The 21,237-nt window shown below is 44.4% G+C and overlaps 1 protein-coding gene across 8 annotated transcripts in view; it reads right to left on the bottom strand.

Moving 5' to 3' along the window:
* Positions 1-752: 752 nt before the first annotated feature.
* The window catches only part of bahd1 (bromo adjacent homology domain containing 1), a 31,577-nt gene continuing 11,092 nt past the window's right edge, over positions 753-21,237 (bottom strand). The window contains exons 1-7 of one of the 8 annotated variants that reach the window (XM_042072574.1): positions 20,575-20,656; positions 10,251-12,194; positions 6,658-7,061; positions 5,764-5,923; positions 5,371-5,450; positions 4,227-4,318; positions 753-3,885 (exon numbers count right to left, since the gene is read on the bottom strand). In XM_042072574.1, coding sequence (XP_041928508.1) covers positions 3,699-3,885; positions 4,227-4,318; positions 5,371-5,450; positions 5,764-5,923; positions 6,658-7,061; positions 10,251-12,174 — 2,847 coding nt within the window. In that variant the 5' untranslated portion in view covers positions 12,175-12,194; positions 20,575-20,656 and the 3' untranslated portion in view covers positions 753-3,698. The other 7 variants (XM_042072572.1, XM_042072569.1, XM_042072573.1 and 4 more) reach the window with 7 other exon arrangements.

Here is a 21,237-nt window from a genome sequence, read left to right as displayed (position 1 = left end):
CTATTAATGTTTGAATTATTCTAAAATGATAATAAATGGATCCATATCTTTGTCATCACCTGATTACCTTTAATGCTGAATGTAGCACTGCCTAAGCACCAGTAAAAAGTTTAAAAAGGTTCCCAGCTTTCAGAAATACGCTGAGCGCCCTCCGCTTTCTGCTCCCTTTTCCCTCCGAGTGGCAGATTCACCGTGACACCGTGTGGCGATTAGGCCGTGGTGCAGCCCCTCACGAGGCACATACGTTTTTACAGTGACTGTTTAGCTCAATGACAGTGAGGCAGACATGCACACTGCCAGAGCAGTTACGCTGTTTGCACACACGTCCGACTGTTTGAACTACACATTAAAGTGTTTACCCTGGAGTGGATTCAGCAGAGTAGGCAGGAAGTGCTGTCAACTTAGTAGTGGACATTGTATTAAAATATGTAACTCGCCATGTTGTTAAGCTAGATGGATGTGAATATTTATGAGAAAAAAGAAAAAAAAAATATGTATATGGTTTGACAGTTAAGGCATATGCCATGTCAGTGCAGATAAAGAGATGACATTTTAATGAATGCCTACTTTTGTTTAAAATGAAATATTTTAACATTTTTTTTATTTAAACATTTTAAACACAATTAAACATCAGATGTTGTCTTCAAAAATGACTGGTTTCCGTTTGAATGTCATGTACAAAACATGCTGAACGCAATAGACAGCAAGAAAAAACTAATATTCTTTCCAAAAGAAATAACACAGACACTTGACAATGTCAAACTCATATATTATTTATTCCATTTAAATATTTGTCTCTGATAATATACAGATCTATCTTAAATAATACAAATGCACTGTGCTAGATCTAGTCCAAGAATGCCCGGGCGTCCATGCTTAGAGTTGAAATATATATATGTATACACATCATCATCATCATCATCTTCATCATCACTGTCAGAGGAGCAAAGATGTTGGAATTCGGAGGTTTTAATATACCCAGGAGTGACTTTAAATCCTTTCTGCCCCTTATTTTTTTGGTATGGATTTCTTGTCTGGTAATTCCATTTCCAAGTGATGACAGACAATGTCAAAGGCATTTAGAAAAAAAAAGAAACACCCAAAACCTTTTTTAGACAAAACTAATCCTGTCAATACTGATCTTTGACGGACTTAACCACAAGGACACAGTAGTTTTCCGTCAGTCTTCCCGAGAAGCACTCTTAACCTGGCATGTTGTCTTAAGTCTTGATACATGACACAGGCTCAGTTTGCTAAAATGTTTTGAGGAATGCAGGGGTAAGGTATGATGCTAAAACAAGCCACCATTTCTGTAAAAAGTGAGATACAAGAATTACAAGGAAAGCGTTTTTTTTTGTTAAGACAAAAACAATTCTGCTGATGCAGCACATTTTTGGTCAACAACACTGGAGTTCAGCATGATAATGATATGATTGGCAGGGACTTCTCAAATCAGCCAAACAAACTGAACTGTACTAAAAAAAAACATACCTTCATATTGACCATTGCTAGGACATATTACTAAAAAGTTCCATCGTTTATGCAATTAAATCTCTCTATACTCAATGGCTAAATAAACCGCACGACATATTTGTAGTATACATGGGCGCTGCCAATTAAAACATGTTTAATGCAAAGAATCAAAACACATTAGTTATTGAGTTAACACCAATATAGTTATGACAGAATTGTCTGTAAATGCTAACATTAATCTGATACTCCATGACACACTAAATGGGCCATAGTTTTCATACGTCAGAGAAACTAGAGGACACCCTGTAATTCTGTGGGTTTGCATTGCAACTTCTGATCTCTTTTTTTCCTTTTTCTTCCACTTGTTTAAACCTTTGTCACCTGGAAAGCCACCTCAATCGATGGGGGGACTTCAGGAAAACCAAAGAGAATCAGACTTTTAAGGAATGTCTCTGTTTTTTCAAAGACAGGCTGAGTCAAAGGCGAGACAGCTGGAATTTGTGTTAGATACGCGAGGAAGAAGGAAATGTCAGGAACTCAGGACTGTCAGGTTCTCTTAGTCTGAAACCAACAATGATAAAAAAAAGGCACAGCAGACCATCTAAGACAGATATTTCACATCTTGAGCATTCAAAGCATTCAAACATGATTATCACCACGTTATGACAACACCAGTGGCTAAGGTTGTTCCAGCTCGGTCAACGTACATGCTCGGTGTGTGTGTGTGTGTGTGAGTGTGTTTGTGTGTGGGGGGAGCAGGGAGTTTTACGATGGGATGGAGGCCATGGAGTGTCATGCCTGAGTGCATGTGAAAACACACACACACACACACACACACACACACACACACACATTAAAACGCTCCGAGACCGTCCCATATACTCCCTTCCCCCCAGGCAGGTTACAGTTATAAACAAGATACTGACTCCTTCAGCTCATGTTCACATACATAAATACACAGTATTTCATTCAGCATTTTATATATATATATAATATCCAAATATTAAAAAAAAAAAAATCAGTAGCAGGTGAAGCCTTGGGCAGAGTCAAACCTCTCTAGGGACACCTCAGATTAATCTATTAGTGCAAACTAATGGTGTTGGGAGCAACTGGGACTGGGCAAAAGGCAGGACAGAGGGTTGTGTGTGTGTATGTGGGTGTGGGGGGGGTGTGTTTGGATGATTACCTTTGGCTTGTTTCAGAGGACAAGATGAAGGAGGGTGGGGGGGGGGGGTTGAAGGTAGAGGGGCTTGAGTGTGACACTTCCTAAAGCTTCACCTATAGAGTCATAAGGCAAATCACAGGGCCATGGAGGATTGGAGCATTAACAGACCACACCTTCATCTCATTGGTCGATCAGACATGGTATGAAGGGTACAGGATGGATGGAAGGGGGCCCCATACGGACCGCTTCCTGCAATGTCAGTCCACTGAACCCTGGGATATTTGGTCCTCCAGTTCAAAAGTCTCTGGTCACCACTACTCCCATGTAATGTGGGGGGGGGGGGGGGGGGGGATAACATGTTGGGCTTCCTTCTCAGTCATGAACAAGAGCAATTAAGGAATGAAGATCTACTGTATTTGTTTCCTTTTCCAAAATACAAGAAACCAATCTTTATAATCTTAAATTACTTTTCAAAAAATAAATACATTTTCTAACCTCTCATAAATAAATAGATCTCAATGTACTAGATCCAGTATGGGACAATTTACACAAGGAGAAAGAATATCAAGACCTGTAGTCAATTATAATTGTACCTTCACTTCTGACAAGTGCTCGGGCTGGCTTAAAAAGAATTACTATCCACAAACCAAATAAATATATCAACAAGTAGGTTGACTCTCCAACTATTATAATATTATGGCATTTTGCATGTAAAAGTATTTGTGCCTCATATTTAATCTAAATTCATAATGTGTGACTCTCATTGTAAAAAAATCCAGAAGTCCAACGATGGGGATACAAATCTGCCCAGTTAAGTGAAAGAGCCATCAAACCAAAACTCTGTTCCCTGGATTCCACTTTAACCCATCACTTTTTCTCTCACTCTTTCACTCACTCACTTGTGAGGAGACTACAACTATTCATTGTTGATTACCTCTTGCATTCAGTCCATCTTCATCACTCTCTTTCTTGTACCTCTCTCTCTCTCTCTTTCTTACTCTCTCTCTCTCTCTTTCAAAGCTCTCCTCACCCCCGCCCACCCATCCCCCTCTCTCCAGCGCTACTGCAGGTTCTTCAGGAGCCGTCCGTAGCGGAAGTCGTAGACGTGGCGGCAGACGAAGACCAGCTCGGGGTCCACGTTGGCGGGTACGCGGCGGTGCGAGGGCACGGAGTACCCCTGGGAAGGCGGCACTACGGGGGAACTTTTGGGGAGACCGTCGGCGTGACGCTTCACCAAGGCACAAAATCTATGAGGAAAATAATTTTAAAAAAATAAATAAAAACAACACACAAACAAACAGTCAGACAATAACTACCACAGAGGGTTTGTCAGTCGAAAGCCCTTTGTTGGTGGTAAGAAAAGATGGGGGAGGCAGGACGTTATCAGTCTGCGATCTGTCTGAGAGAAGTCTCGGAAATGGCACAGCAACTGTGACAGTGATATTGTGAGGCTATGCAAATTGAGTTTTTAAATGTCACACACTAAACACCCCCACACTGAGATCACAATTGACTTGAAGAGTGCTTTCATCCTGGGGTTTACGATGCTGATCTACGCAGAAAGAGTGGGAGAGGGGGAGCCACTTACCTACAGTACTGAGCTAAAGTCAACACGTAGCACTTGTCTTCAATGCAGGCCACGCTGTTTTCATCCTGATGGCGGGACGCAAAAATCTCATTCTGATGAAAGAGAGAGAGAGAGAGAAAGAGGGAGAGAGAGAGAAAAATGGAAAAAGGTGGAGAGAAAGATTATATATATATATATATATAAAGAGCCAAAGGAGGAGTAGAGATGGAATGAGAAATAAAAATAGGAAAAAGGAAAAATCATTAAAAGAACGAGAAAAGCTTCAAGCAGATTAATCATTTAAAAAATCACAGATTAATTACTTTCCCCAGTAATTACTTAACATGACTTCATTAATTCCAGCTAGAGAGCTTTTATAATCCGTTAGAAGTAAGTAGTACCCCTAAGCACATATTATTAACATCTGTGAGTAAGAGGGAACAGGGCCATTAGAACCCAACATTCTTTAACACTTACAATTAAAGAACACTGAACACATATACGTGCACAGAGTTGCCTAATATTAATCGCACAATTATACACATAAGACATTACATCCATTGAGAACAGGGAGCAGCCAACCATTACATTACACTATACTCTGCTCATGCTTAGCAGATGTGGAATTCCAGAGTTCATTCCTTGGCCATGTCATTTGCAGCGGCATATTTTATAGTGTGTATGTGAACCTGCGTCGACACCCCCAGTGCCATTATGCGAGCTGAGACGCTTAAAGGACATTATCTACACAGCCACAGAGATGTCGGTGAAGAAGCGTTGGTGGAACAGACTCTGGTCAATCAGAGATAAAATGCCACTAGCCAATTTACCCCTTGTGTAACTGCCAGGTCTAAAGGAGGTCCCTTAGTCCTTAATAGCTTTCGGTGGAAAAACACAAGGTCGGCACAGGCTGAGCCAATTGTGTTGCAGCTGTTTGCAACCCCCCCCCCCCCCCCCCCCCCTCTCTGCCGCGTCTCTGAATAGCGCATTTGTTCCTGCGGGCTCATTGACCTCACGGAAGCCTGTGCTGGGCTATTTCTTCCTGCACCTCCGAATTAGAGGAAGCCGGTTGTTTACACTGTGTTCCCATGGAGACCCTGCCAGCACCTCTGCATCATGGTGTGCGTGGTGCGAGTGAGCGTGAGCGGACGCTTCCAGCACTCACCTCACAGTGCATGCTGGGATTGCGGCCCCCCTGAGTGTGCTCTGGGCGATAGTACCAAAACAGGCTCATCATCATCTCTCCTGTGGAGGGAGAACAAACACGCACACGCACACAAACAGACAGACAGACAGACAGACAGACAGACAGACAGACAGACAGACACACGTATTTTTAAATAAAGATTCTTTTATAATTTTAGGCATCAATACAATTTACACAGCCAGCATGCTGCACACACCATTACTAGGCCTACTACTGAACAAAGAAAGAGTCCACACAGGGGTCCAATTCCCAAAAGACTCCAGCAAACATCAAAAGATAATCACTATTTCAATAATACACCAGAGCAGTCTTAAAGACTAAATCCTACAACCTGTCACGGTTAATACTAACCAGATTCGGGGTCCTCCCAAAAGGCAGACACTTTGGCCACGTAGGGCAGGGACTTCTTCCTGGGGCCCGAGCGGAGCAGCACCGTGTCCCTGACACGGATCACCTCACCAGCCCTCTGCACGGCGTCGTAACACCTACGCAGGACCATGGTCTCCTCACCCTGAGAGGACACACACACACACACACACACACACACACACACAATTACACACACACACAGACACACGCACAGTTGTCATACACCCAGACACACATACACACACACAATTATGCACATACAGAAAATTAACAGACACATACACGTACACACACACACATACATACACACACATTCACACAAACAAAGCGCACACAAAATCACACAGACACACGCACACACATACAAACAAATTAGTGCTGAAGCATATTTAAAAGCAGTCATGCTCGGGTGCAAACACAAATTATCCCTGCATTAACCTAATGCCCATTTACACAGGATTCCAAGTGGAGTGTTTTTTTATGTTCTCTGTGACTGAAGCAGAAGCAAATCCACACCCTGCTAATTGAGAAAAAACTACACACACTAAGCATGTTTATTTTGGTTGTTGTAGCAACTGTTTACTTTCCTGATTTCCATTAAGTAGGTGGACCGAAATAATTGCTTACATACGGCATACACAAACTCAACTCAGTCTTAGACAGACAAGACTGTTTTAGAAACTCCTGCCCTGACAACTTAAATGTCAAGCAAAACACAATGGCTAAAACGCTACAGCTTTAGAAAGTCAACCTAACCCCACAGACTTCCACTTGACAACACAAAGGCCCCCTCGTTAAAACAAAAACAGAAGAAAAAAAATCCCCTCGAGTTTCTGGGAACGTCCCCAAGCCTGCCATCAATGGAGCTCAACGTACCACGACAAACACCTCCTTTTCAGTCGCCACGCCGACAGGAAGCCATCCGTTGGTTGCCCGGCGACGCGAGATCTTCTGCTGCTTGCCGCCAGTCCCGCTGGCACTGCTCGGCCCCAGCTGCTTGTCCTTCCTGTGCGGGCAGACCCCTAGGGAGGGGGCGCTGTTGCGCACCACGCCGGAGCCTGACCGCGAGCCGCTCGGGGGCTTGGCGCTCTGGGGGCACTCCCGCGCCACCCGCAGCTGACCCTGGGGGGGACCGGCCGAGTCGGAGAGGGGCGTCTGGAGGTGAGGGACCGACTGTGGGGAGGGCGGCGGCACGCTGGGCATGGGGCAGACGGAGAGGGGCAGCGGGGGCGAGACGGGGATGGACGGGCTGTGCTCCTCCAGAGGGTACGGGTAGTCCTCTGTGGAGGGGAGACGGGGAGGAGGAGGAGGAGGAGGAGGAGGAAGAGGAGGAGGAAGAGGGGAGAAGTCAGTGGTGGGAGTGCAGAGACTAAATGAGTGACATGAAAGGGCTAGTAGGGAAAACAAGACACAGGGGGAACCGCGTGAATAAAAAGAGCATTACGCATGACTGCATGACCATTCTCTCTTTCTCCTACTCCCTCTCACACGCACACATACACATACACACACACATTCTGTCCATCTCTCACACACAGAAATACACTAACACACACATACACACACATTTTGTCTATCTCTTATACACACAAACATAAAAACACAAACACACACACAAACACACACATTCTGTCTATCTCTCACACACATAAATACACTAACACACAAACACACACACATTTTGTCTATCTCTCATACACACAAACGTAAAAACACAAACAAACACACACACACACACACACACACACACACACTTGCACTACAAAAGTGGATTTCTAAAGCACACAGAGAGCAGAAGATAATTGCATAGAACCAGATCCATTGATGAAGCAGATACACATAAAAAGGTTCCGTTTGTTTGTCCAATTAAAACAGCCTGTTTCCTGCTTGTTAGCAAGACTCTGAATTTCATTTCTCTCCAGTCATAACAGATAGCACATCTGTACAAAATGTAAGCTCGCACTCCAAAGAAAAAAAAGAAACTCTGGATATATCATGATAAAGACATTTATTTATGGAGGTCTGAGCACCCGCAGAGCTGGCTGTTAAATATACATGGACAGATTGGCTGTGTGCTCTCATGGGTGAATGCCTCTTGCCGCGCTAAAGCCAGCCACAAAGAACAAATTAACGCCCCATATGAAATATATGCCCATTTCACGTGCCCCGCTGTGCTAAAGGTCAGCTCGTTCCAGAGGCTAGGAGTTCAAAGGTCATGTTAGGTCAAAAAAGAGAAGGCGACAGCAGGCATGCGGCAGGAACAGGGGTTGTTGACATGCGGTTGCCAGGAATGCTTACCCCAGTCGTGGTGGGGGAGAACAACTGGACTGTAATTCATGGGTCAAGGTATCTGTATTTAACAAGTTTTTTATTTCCAACTCCCTGGGGCATCACTTAGGCCAAAAGGGAGGACCACATACTGAAAAATGATGTTCGGGCTGTAAATGAAAACACATATGGGAAACTGATATGCTTGTGTCAGGTCACGCTGAAAAAAGCTGCCCCCTCAGTGTTGTGACGTGACTTTTTGGCTCATGTGGGGTTGAATAACAATGTATACACACACATACACATGTGCAAGCCCCAAACATACAAATAGAGAAAGAGAGGGAGAGAGAGAGAAAGAAAATTAACAAAAACATCCGTACATATACACTCACACCTACATGTATACACTCACACACACACACACACACACACAAACACACGCACATAGGCACACATACAAACACATGTACCCACAATGATCACTCTCTCAGGAGCTGGAAGGTAAAGCACTATTTATTAACCCCAGTGACAGTCACCAACGCTTTTGATAGAGGCCATGGCACTCCGCTAAACACCAATTTCCACTACGTCCGGCACTGGCCTCTAATCTGTGTGTCAGACAGCTGTAACACCACGCTAGCCTGCCCAGTAATCACACCCATTTATGAGGTCCTGGGTGATTGCCGTCCCACACAAATAAAAGCCTGGTGACAAATGAGGCCCAGATCGGCTTCCCTTGGAAAACAGTGGAGACCCTGTTCAGCAGTAACTGTAGGAATCAGGGGGTCGCTTGTGTCAGGAATACAGAGTCTGCACTGGGGGAAGAATAAAAAACAAGCAAAATAAAACAAGTTTAGGGGGAAAAAACCCTCATTGTTTAGCTCTGGCAGCCAACTGCTGTGTGTTACGGGTGTGTGGGTGCGGGTGGGGGGGGGGGGGGGAAGTGTTGCTATTGCGGTTTTGCTGCTGAGACGGATGACCCGGCAAGATCCTGGGATTCCTCGCTAATAACAAGGGCATGATGCGGGGCGTTAGAGGCCTGGTGCCTGGATCCGGGGCCGCAGCCAAGGGTGGGCTGGCGCGCCCCTCCGAGCACAGAATAAAATGGAGGTCTTTAAGAGGCCACAGCTGCTGCCCCTTCAGAGCAGACGCTCCACAGGCGAGGGGAAGCCCGTGCCAACTACAACAACCACAACCACCAACCCCACCTGTGGCTGTTAGTCACACAGGAAAACCACCCATGAGTACAGGGCTTCAAGGCATCCGTCAATAACTCCGCTCCGGAGAAAAAAAAAACGCATGGCTGAGGGCTAAGAAATACTGGATGCAGGCACAAAGAACAGAGGATGAGTGGTGAGTTGTGAAAGAAGAGGATGAAGGGGGGCAGGAAGAACAGAAGAGCCGAAGATGGAGAAAACATGGAAGAAACAGATGAGGGAGAAGGATGGACGATGAAAAAGAAGAGTACGAAGAAAGGATGATGGAAAAGAAGCTCCTGCACAGGAACTACGGGAATTACAGTTAATAAATTCCAGAACCAGAATCTCGATATCCACTCGCCAATCAATCTGTGGGTGGAATGCTGCCCAGGAGAAGCCTTGCCATTAGCTAGCTCTGCGAGCGAAGGCACACAACACCGCCTGCTAATGCTGACAAGGCTAGGCTGTTGAGTCATAGACATGTGGGACAGTGGAATGAATGCATCAGCTTCAGCAGCACACACACATATATACACACACACACACACACACACACATACACACACACACACTTTTGTATTCAGACTCACTGCTCTGAAAAAAAGACAACACAACACACACACACACACACACACACACACACATGAATACCCGATATCCAGCTGATCAAATGACTTGCAGGTTGATTGTAAATAGCACAGCATAGTAGACCTGCCTCGCTACTAGTGGTGATAAATGCCCCCTTTACTATCAGGGCAATTATGGCATGAGGTCTTTTATGCTTGTTATGCAGCTTGTGTTTTTGCCAGCAGACTGTGCATATTAACAGCTAGGTGCAGTTATTTATTTATTTTGGCTTCATCAAGCTACAGTATTGAGAGAGCTTCCCTTCCCTTCCTCAAGCAGTCCTCTCCACTGGGATCTAACTTAATAAAACAGGAAGCTGAACATGTTATCTGGCCAGAGCTACTTTTTCAAATCCAATTTGCCTGGTGCCCTTACCCATCTTGATCTTGCGGTTGCAGCTCGAGCAGTCGGCGCTGTAGGAGCATCCGCGCGCCTGGAGGTGCTGCGAAGTCCGGTAGGCGTAGGGCCCCATGCGGCACGTCTCGCCCCCGTAGCAGGCCCCCACCGAGCTGCAGTAGGCCGGGTGCGGGATGCCCGGCGGCGAGTGGGACACGGAGGACGGGGGCAGCAGCTTGGGTCTCTGGCCCGTGCTGTTGCACAGCGTGATGGGGGCCACGGAGGAGGGCGGGTAGGGGACCGGCGTGGCGCTGATGGGGGGCGAGGACGCCCCGTGGTGGGCAATGTGGACGTAGTAGCCCGAGTAGCACGGGTACGGGTGGGCGTTGATGGCCAGTGTCGCCGGGTGCGCGAGGAAGCCCTTGACGGGGGGCAGGGAATGCTCGTCCGCCTCCGTGTACGGCTTCTGGTCCAAGAAGAGTGCCAGCCGGTGGCAGTACTCCACCGAGCGCTCTGGGGAGCAGCAGTAGTAAGGAGGGTTGACCTCCGTCTCCGTCTGCTCCTCCTTCACCTGCTTCAGCGGGTAGCTCAGCATGGAGCGGCACTGGAAGCCCGGCCGGATGTAGCCGTGGCCCCCTGCCTTGCCTTCCCACAGCGCCTCCTGCTGGTAGGCCTCCTTCTTGCAGAGGCTGCAACACCTCTGAAGCACCTGCTGCTGCTGTTGCTGGATAGGAGGGTGTTGGTGCAACTTGAGCCGATGCTTTTGCGATTTGGATACGTGATGGTGATGGTGGTGGTGGTGTTGCTGCTGCTTCTGCTGCTGCTGCTGCTGTTGCTGTTGCTGTTGCTGTTGTTGTTGTTGTTGTTGTTGCTGTTTACCTCGCACGGTTCCACTCCCCAGCTTGCTGTCTGTTTTGCCGCGCCGCTTGACTCCGGCGGATGTGCTAGTGAGCCTAAGGAGAGCGGCCGCGTTCAGGCCTGCCAGGCGCCGCGGCGTGGGGCTGTCCAAACTCAGCTGGTCCACTTCCTCCGTGTCCAGCTTGGCCTTTTTGTGTTTTTTGGGACCCGGACACCCCTCGGAGTCTGGCGTCCTCTTTCTGCCATGAGCTGCCCTTTTGGAGCTGCCTGCTTCCTTAGCTGGGTCTTTAGCCAGATTAGCACATTCCCCTTTCAAAGAGGAACACTGCTGCTGCTGCTGCTGCTGCTGCTGCTGCTGCTGCTGTTGCTGTAGTTGTTGTAGTTGCTGTTGCTGCTTCTTTGCAAGTCTGGACGCCTGCTGGGGGTCGTCTCTGTCCAAAAGCAGGCTGTTGACCGCCTCAGCGTTGAGCGAGGCCAGCCTGCGCTTGCGGGGCTCCTGGATGGGCTCCGGGGGCAAGCATAAGGCAGGGAATTCCGATTCGGGAGCAGGTAATTCCGATTTGGGAGCAGGTAATTCTGATTTGTTTTTTGGTAGTTGCGGTGGCCGTTGTGGCGCTTGTGGCGGCAGCGGCAGCATTGTCGGTGCCCGTGGCCAGCAGCAGGCTTTGCAGCCTTTCTTTCGGCACTTGCAGGGCTTGGTCCTCCCTCCTGACCGCTCGCAGCCACCGCTCCTTGGCTTGTTGCCCTGGCCCCTCCGGTGCTTGCCCCCGGCGGCTGTCTGGCCCTCGCTCTCCTCCAGCCGGGTGAGCACCACGCTGCAGTTGCGCGTGCCAAGGTCGCCCAGGCCCAGTCGGCCCCGCAGAGGGTACATCTTCCTGTCCAGCTCCCCGCTCAGATCCTTCGCCTCCCTCTCTCGCTCTTTGGCCCGACTCTGTCGGAGCTTGGCCTTGGCCTTGGTCTTGGTCTCTGTCGGGGTCCGCTGCTCTTGCCTCGGGCTCTTGGGCCAGACGCGGCCCATGGTTTCAGCATGTGTGGGGCTGCCCACCTGGTCCCAGTGTTCACTCCAGTGTCGCCACAGAGGTGCCCTCTGACGCGCATGGGTCATCACACGCTTCCATTCAGATCCTGCTGAAGGGAAAATCGAGAAGAAAGAAAAAAACATCACAGTTCAGCACATATTTGAGGGCATTATCTAACCGGCCAATACTGAATCCACACTGTAACCAGACCAGAGTGGTCCCTCACAAAACTAAGCAGTATGACTTTGTAAATGGATTTTGGCCTGTATAGTTTTACTCCCTGATTGTTCTGAGAATAGAGAATGAGTTTGTCACAATTGCAAAGAAAACGTTCATTCAAATCATGTTAATTTAGTGGTTTGACTAAGCACTGGCTTGCCTCCACCAGCTTCCAAGAAGGTGATTATGGGATTCCTGAGGTCGCCACAACTACATACACAATGGATGAATTGTACAGTAGTGTACCTTAATGGCAAAGCAAATTACAAACCTATGATTATCATAATTATCTGGCAGACTGAGACTTTGAACTCGAAAGAGATGGTTAGATCTCAGAGCTTGCTTTGAGGGTTTCCAGAAAACACAAGGTGGAAAAAAAACTTCTTGAGAGATCCTTTTTTCCCCCATGGAGATAATGGATGCAAATCAGACAGACGTTACCACTGCAGCTGACAGTAACAGAAATGATTGAGACATTCAACTTCATCTCCATCTTCTTACTTTTTTACATCAATCCTATCCGTTTATGACGATTGCATCATGCAAGAAAACAGTAAGCTTGGCGTAATCACAACTCCAAAATCTCAGGGAACCCAATTTCACTGTACCCTTGACTTTGACCCCATTTTCGAGTTGCCTTAAAGCAAAGCAGTTAAGCCTTTTGTTTAACACCTACTGTGCCAGAGGCCCCTAGACATTATCCTAACCACCCTCCCTGCTTTGAACTTTGGGTCAGACCTTGAGAACAAGCCTTAACCTTCCTGACTTCCTGAGGCTGCCAGGACCTGAGGGATGAGGAGTATCAAGAAACTCCCCAGGACTTCCTTCTGGCACAGACGGTTGTTATAAATCCAGGGGATCTATCATAAATACAACATGATGCTGGTCACTGTGACAGTTTGTCAGCGCATGACAAATGGTCCAACTCTTCCCATAAAGCTCACAGCTCGTCATTCAATGCTTTCTGCCTGGCCTTACCAAGTGACATAAAAAGAGGACTGCTATGGGAATTCAAGTTATCAGCTGCATCTGTATTCGAGCAGTAATGACAGCCACAGAGGAATTTTTGTGGTATATTTCTGTAAGGATGTTTCGGGGAATCTTTTTCTTTTTTCAATAAATTCCACCCTTTTGTTTCTGCACTGAACAATTACAGAGAGTTAGAATACAAAAAGTCCCACACACAATAAACTGCTTAAAACAAGCACATGAATGTTAAAAATCCTTCGAGCATCTTTATTTCACAGTAACACTCACCAACCCCTTGTCTGCGTGTTAAAAGATATGCTTAGCAGGGACTTAAATGTAGATGGGTGTACTGTATATTCAGCTCTCCAAACTCTAATCATGTCTAAACAGCAATTAGCAGTTCAAACATCCTACCCTTCAGCCAAACACATCAAAGACACATTTGAAGTGTAGACTTGTCTGGAGGCATATCAAAGCTCTGTGAAAACTGCTCCTCTTCATTCTATTAGTTTCGACATCCTGCTACACAGCAATCAGCAGGTCTTGTGATAAAGGTATGCGTGTGAACAGCTTCATTCTTAGAAATGACACTGTAATGGCTATATTTAAAACTGACACTGTGTAATGCAGTGTAACGTATTGCATAAAAACAATTCATCATTACACATTAAACATTACAAGCATGTCACAGTGTTCCCATTGGTTGTGTTTTGGTAAGGCTACATGATGTCACACCCCACTGTTATGTGCCAAAGATTAATGTGCTAGGAAAGTGAAATCTATAGCCCATTTGATACACAAGGCTTTAAAGTGACACATGCAATGTGCTTTACATAAGGTGACAATATAATCACCACACAATGAGAAGTGCACAGGATACATATACATCAGTAGGATCAGCAGGTGTTAACGCAGTTTTAAAGAAATCACAGAGACCGACCACACACACACAAAAAAAATCCTACCACCATGACACACACTACAAAAGCAAGGTACCTGCTTATAAAAGTGTTCTCTCTCAGGTCCTCAGACAGGGTGCATAAATACTGCTTTGGAGTCAGAGGACTCTTCATAGCGTTAGTACAGGCATGGTTAAAAGTCAAGTCAAGTCAGTTTTATTTTTAAAGCGCATTTAACATGCACATAGTGCAACCCAAAGCGCTCAAAAGACCGCTCACTTCCTGTGGATTGGAGAGTTCTTGTTGATGTCTATCTAACATTTGCGAGGCAAGCTTTATTTACCAGTAGCAGAATTTCAAAATCAATTCTAGTTTTGATGGGTAGTCAAGGAAGAGAACAGATGTGTTCAGACCTTCTGGTACCTCTGAGAAGGTGTGCAGATGCATTTGGAATTAACTATAATCGCTGCACAGCTGATTTGTGGAGCTGGTGAATAGACTATTATAGTCTAATCTACTTGTTATAAAAACATGGATACATTTCTCACAGTCTGATTTTGATCTCATGAGATGATTGATATGGTTCTTAAAATGTAGATTGCTGTCCATGATTACAACACGATTTCTAGCTTCACATGTGCTCTCTAGAGACAGAGAACAGAAATGAACTATTTTTGTCTCTGAGCTTTTGCTCCAAAAAAGAGCATTATTTTTGTATTTGTTGGTTGATTGTTGTGTAATATATTATGCTATTTAGTTGTTCTATTTTATTTTGTATTTCTGTATAATCAGTGTGAGTGAGAGCATATGGAGATTAAATAATAGTGGTCTAAGAATGGGCCTTTGCAGTACTCCAGACATAATGCTTACTCTGACTCGCAAAGTCTCCAATGGACACAAATAACTGCCTTTCCTGCAGGTACGTTCACAGAACAATTTTTTAAAAACCATGACAGTTTTCTAACTACTACTATAAACTTACTTTGGTCAAACAGCACAGAGAGACAAAGGCACAAGAATAGATGATTTATCTTCCATAACATTACTGTAATTTCCCGATTATTAACCAAGGATTATACACTGATTTTGCTAAATTTCTGCAGCTACGAGGTTAATACATGGGGACAGGCTATACATGGGAATGCATTTCTTTTCTTTAATCTTCTTTAAAGCTAGATCTGATTCTGACTCATTGGGCACTACAGCATACACGGGTGTGGTTAATACATGGTTTTGTTTTTTTGAATTGGCATAAAACACTGTCCGGCGGTTTATACACAATGCAAATATATGGGAATATTACTGTAATGATTGAACATTACAGTAATTTGAACATTACAGTCTCTGTGCTATGGTAAGGTCAAAAACCTGACTAATAAATGTATAGAAGGCTATATGATATTAGATGATATTTAGGATGAGAATAGTTTTGCTGAGAAATGGTCAATTGGAGATGGGCCTATAATCAGCGATGACTGCTCCATGGAGGTTGCTCATCTTCAGAAGCGTTTTATCAACAGCTGTTTTAAGTGTTGTAGGAAATATGCCCAAGTGATGAGAGCAGTTAATAATTTCTAATAGGCTACCTCAGGTGCTTGGCAGTTGAAAAAACGTTTTTTTTTTTTTTTTATGTGGTAGGAAGAGGAAGCAACCCAGCAATTTTGTGTATTTCAGAATTCATTCAGATTTCAGAGTCAACGTGAGACATGGCACATATTATTAATATTCCTGGAGAACTTGATTCATTTCTGGACCCTAAGACACTAATATTCTGCATGAAGTACAATCATTTTGTTTGTTGAAGAAAGTAGTAAACAGCATCTCTGATGGGGTTGGAGATGGTGGATTAGTCATCAGGAGAGAAGAGGACTTCATTGGTGTTGATATTTCCATTAATGATATAAGAGAAAAGTACTGTTTGGCCTGTTTTATTTCTTTGTTGTAGTCTTTCAGTCTATTCTTAGTTGATTTCATAGTGAACCTGAAATATTGTCTTTATTCTGACTAGCTACTTGGACTGCCAACCACGCCATTCTTTCACTTGGCTTTTCCTTATGCTTTACATTTTTACAGGTACCTGACTTGTAAAACAGGCCCAACTGCTGTTGAAATTCATCAGTGGCTAAAACAACCCTTGTTACATTGTAACCCTCGTGTCAAACAACCCTTTCAAAACAGACCTTTAATTCACCTCTATTGCAAAACCATCATAGTTGATAGTCGGGTTTCTTTTGATTTCATGTACAATTAAAATATCAATTTAAAATTATGCTGATCATTTCTGAAGAACTATAACTCAAAGCCAACCTAAAGCCAACCTAAAGCAGCAGTGGTGACTACACATATGTTCCCATACACCTTGCATGTCTCTTGCTTTCTTATTCCTTCATATATTTGTACTCATTCATGTAACTTCGTTCATGTAACTTATAAGATGGGTTTCCATCTTCCATCAAACCATGCATTACTATGAAAATGCAATTTTAAACATGACAAACCTTCAAACAAAAGTGGATAAAATAAATCTAGCCTCCCACTGCATTTTTGGCTAATACTACTGGACTTGTATATTTCTAATCAAATGATACTACACTGGACACTAACAGCAAGATCAAATGTCTTGAGTGATTTGCTTGATTTGGCATCTAACCACAAGTAGCACAAGACAGTTTAATTAAAGCAACAACACGCTCCTGTTTGAGGCTAATTATTAGCTCTTCCTTCCTGACCAGCCGTCTCCTTTACATCTCAAGATCATTATGTACACACAAGACTCTTAACTGTCTGCCCCAAGGACAATTGCTTATTATTACACGATATTCTGAACACATAACATAATCCTCCAAAACTCGTATTTTGGCAACAGAGAAATAAATCCCCTTGCCTGCTACCATGTCCCCCCCCCCCCCCCCCCCCACCCCCTTCTGCACGTGTCACCCATCCTCCAGTAGAGTTCCTGGAGAACTTCACCCAAAGTGTCAGTCACATCGCTGTGACATCCCATGCTCGGTAATTATGCCCCTCTGGTGCTGCACCAAGCAGAAGGCACACTCACCGCTCTAAAAATAATCCATTCACTCAGCAGCACTTTGGGATCCGGCTTCTGGACTTGATGAGGTCATGCCTATGTCACTAACTCAAACTGACATTTTCTTTCTTTTTTAAAAAAAAAATTGAACTTCACTTCATACTTCATACCAAACCTGGAAAAAGTGCTTCCGTGCGAGACCTGGAGTGTAGTTTAACATGAAAAGGGAGCGGTGCGAGTGATATACGACTCCAGTGGATAAAGAAACCTTTTGCGGGACATATATGTCTTGTGACATCTTTTGCAAGCTCAACAAAAGCCCTCCGAACAACATCATGGATGGAGACTAAAGGCTAGAAAAGGCATGTGTCTATGATGTGCTGTCACACCATATGCAGTCATTACTCTAGGGATCTATTTACAGAATTTCCCTAAACGCAGAGTAATGGCTTTCAACTGTGTTGCTAAAGGCAATATTAGTATTCAAATACATAACATGTACTAGTCACAGTATGGTAAATTGCTTTACATTCTGTTCTTCACAAAAAAAAACAGTTATGGAAATCTCATGGGAGGAAGTGTGTTTTCAGTTTGTTCGTAAGGCTGGGAATTGAACCGAAACCTTTTTTTAAACATAATTCTCATTTCAGCTATTGATTTGTTGAAGGACAACCTCACAAATACCCCTCTCAAAGGCATCTCAGGTTTATATGGCACCATAGGAAATTTACACCTGACTGCTTTGTCCTATCGACAAACTCCCAACCTCTGCTTCCCCCTCAATTAGTGGACACATTGTCCTTTGAAAATGCGACAATTGTTGGTTTTGCAAATAACCTTTAGAATGTAAGGTGATTCCCAGTCAAATCCACCCAGCTCCCTCTTCAGAGAGGAAGCTGTGCTATAAACGCAAGCATATCCATGTGCACATGCAATTCAATTTCCTGTCGAACGGCCAAGCGATTGGTGAATCAGACTGAAAGCATATGACATGACTCAGATGATGCTTTTGAAGGAGCATCAGCTATTCAAGTAGTTTTTCAAAAACTGAAAAGGGCCTTGCACATCAGTGATGGGCAGCCAATTACAGAGGACAGAAGGACAGCACTTAGTTGTAATGCTGAAGCAAGGTAAGCCAATTACATCTGCTAAGGGTCAGCCAACAAATTGTATTTTAAAAAAGAAAAATGGTTCACTGATATCTTCATGGAGCACAGAACGATGCACAGACACATTCATTTGTGACCCATAACTTTGGTTCACCCTCATTTCCTCTCTCCCCATGTTGAGGACTGTTAACTCACTGAACCGAGAATAATGATACACAACAAGGCAGAACTAGATTTGCTGTTAAACAAGCCTGTACAGGAAATACCAGAAAGCATTTTGAGGGAGGTCAGGTCAGATACAGGGTATTAGATTTAGCGCTGAACTACTGACCCGAAGGACCCCCAAAAAAACTTAGGAGGTAGGCTACATTGGAGCTTCATCATGAGCTTGCCACTTACGCTTGAGTCTTCAGAGTACATTAATACATGGAAATACAGTAACCCCAGAGAAAAATGTGAAGACATGGGGAATCGGGAGATGGCAAAGAATCATTTGTGGAAAGTGTTTTATCGGCAAGAGAAACATTTAACAGCAGCCTACACACACGAGCTGTGGATCTCGCGTTGGCAAATGAAGAAGGCTAGACTGTCTCCGAAAATCCACCCGCCTCGAGGAAAAGTCTCCCACTGTAGGCTACAATGTGATGTAGGATAGAACAGATAAAGACTGTGCGAGCTGAGTTTGATTAGACATACTCACGCTGGTTTATAAAAAAGATTTAAACAACTTTAGTTGAGAAGAGACATTCCGACAATCCGATATCGGACCTGATATATTCCTCAACCTGCCGGTGAAAAAGAAGTGTCATCTCTATACTAGCGATGTCCTTCTTGGATTTGAACTCGGCAGGTGTTGGAAATTAGATGATAATACACTAGACGCATCACAGTGTATTTGCAAGAATCACAATGTGGCTATATATGTACTTTACGCAAAATATGAATTAGAAACGGAAGCTCATAGATACGATGAGCAAACCCTCTAGCACTCAGGGTGTTGGGTGCAGCTTGTGCAGGGCGTATCACAGATTTCGAATGTGCATTGAGCACACCTCGCCTTGCTTTGCCAATATGCTAATTGCTTTAGAACCATGCTAATAAAACACAAACTATCCAATTTAACGTCTAATTATCATCCTGATGCGGCGTTGTATATTAAAGGCATCCCAAATCATTGTGGAATAAAAGTAAATGTTTGAAATACTGCATCGTTAAACTGATATAGGAGAAGACGAGAAAACCCATGAATGACTATATAACAATTCACGATATACCACAGAGCCAAATGAGTCCAAAATTGATGATCCCACAGCGGGCAACGACATGATAGCTGTTAACAGGATCAAATGTTTCTGCCTCGATACAGAGTAACAGCGATGCATAGCCATACAGGGCAACTATGGTCTGTCTTGAGTACAAATAATCTATTTTGTTTGTGGTATTACAACATTTCACACAGAAAACAGCCGGCTACCGCACACGGTCGAGATAAACACATGATAAACCAGAAATGGATCCGTTTCATTTACCTGAGAACCCATAGGGAGCATCGGTTCGGGATTAAAACAATTCTGACCCTCTTGTGAAAATATCCTCCTCCCTTCTGGAGAAATGTTGGTCTACCGATGGATAATAGCGAAATAAATCACGAATATCCACAGCTGACAAGACACGTTAAAACGGTGACCTACTTCCGAAGTAGCATGCTCAAGACAATATTCATTCGCTGCATTCGCCAGACCTGCTGTTGCGCTGGGACATCTAGCTGGTAACACATCGTTAGATCGGTTCGAAACTGCGTGTTGGACACGGTGGTTTCATCGACCAAGGGACATTTTACACCAACAAACTACGGCTTCAGCCTATATGTTCTCGGAAAACGCCAAATGCTCTTGGATGTCGGAATTTCCTCTGCTCGGTGCCAGTAGCCTAAAGCCCACTGCCCATGTCAACACCACTGATATTACGTAATCTACACCACTCTGTTGGTCCCACCTTAAACTTCCACGAGAGCCACGGCAAGGTGATGTCGAAATCAATATTGATCCAAAAGTTTTGCGCAACTAAGAAAGTGCACAATCAAGATAACACATATTCTTCCTGAGTCAGGTCCAATCGCGAATACCCTGGCTTTAGCAAAACCACATTTCTACCAATGGCAACAAAGGACCGTGTGACGTGTCGTTGCCCCAATGAAATAAACTACCAAGCTATTTGGCTTTTCTTCACTAATGACTCTATAAAGAAATTAAATTAGAATACCCCCACTTCTTCCACTGTGAGAAGCCACCAACGAAGGTCTTGGTCGTAAGTGAGATGCGAGTTGAAATGAGGAGTCCAGAGGAGTGGGGGAGGGGAGGAGCGCATTTGGGGATATTCCTCCCTCTACTTTGGCTACCCGTCTGGTACACTCTCCCCACAATTGGATGGGCTCAGTTATACATCACCCCTCAGTTCACTCCATACTAATGAATGATTGTTACAATTGGTGAACATTCCGTATAAGCTCTTGACTTTGTAGTGTTAACATACGTTGGCAGCTCAATTTGGCTCAATAATTCTAGCCTACACGACTTTTGGTTAGTAAAAGACGTGTTTAAAACCAAGTGATTTACAGTAGCCTATAATATTATATTTCCCTCCGATTGTCTGTTAAGTAGGCCTATTGGCACTGAATAATCTTAAATGAAGGCCAAAAAGAGAAAAAGGCGCTCAGTGGTCTATTGGTAATTTTAGATGGTCTCTGGGCTTTGCGTGTAAATGTTCATTTGAAATGCTAACCATAGTATTATTTGGCTTAGTAGTTAATTAAAAATATTCTAATGCTAGAATGGTATGCCATGTGCCTAGGTTTATGGGACAGAAATTTGACCACTCTCACTAGTTAACATTTTGCTAATTCAGAACGTTGGCTAGCTCCCGATA

This window comes from Alosa sapidissima, chromosome 19, assembly GCF_018492685.1.
Source record: "Alosa sapidissima isolate fAloSap1 chromosome 19, fAloSap1.pri, whole genome shotgun sequence".
Classification (NCBI taxonomy): domain Eukaryota; kingdom Metazoa; phylum Chordata; class Actinopteri; order Clupeiformes; family Clupeidae; genus Alosa; species Alosa sapidissima.
The sequence above is the reverse complement of the archived record's forward strand: the minus strand, read 5'-3'. Positions and strand labels throughout refer to the sequence as shown.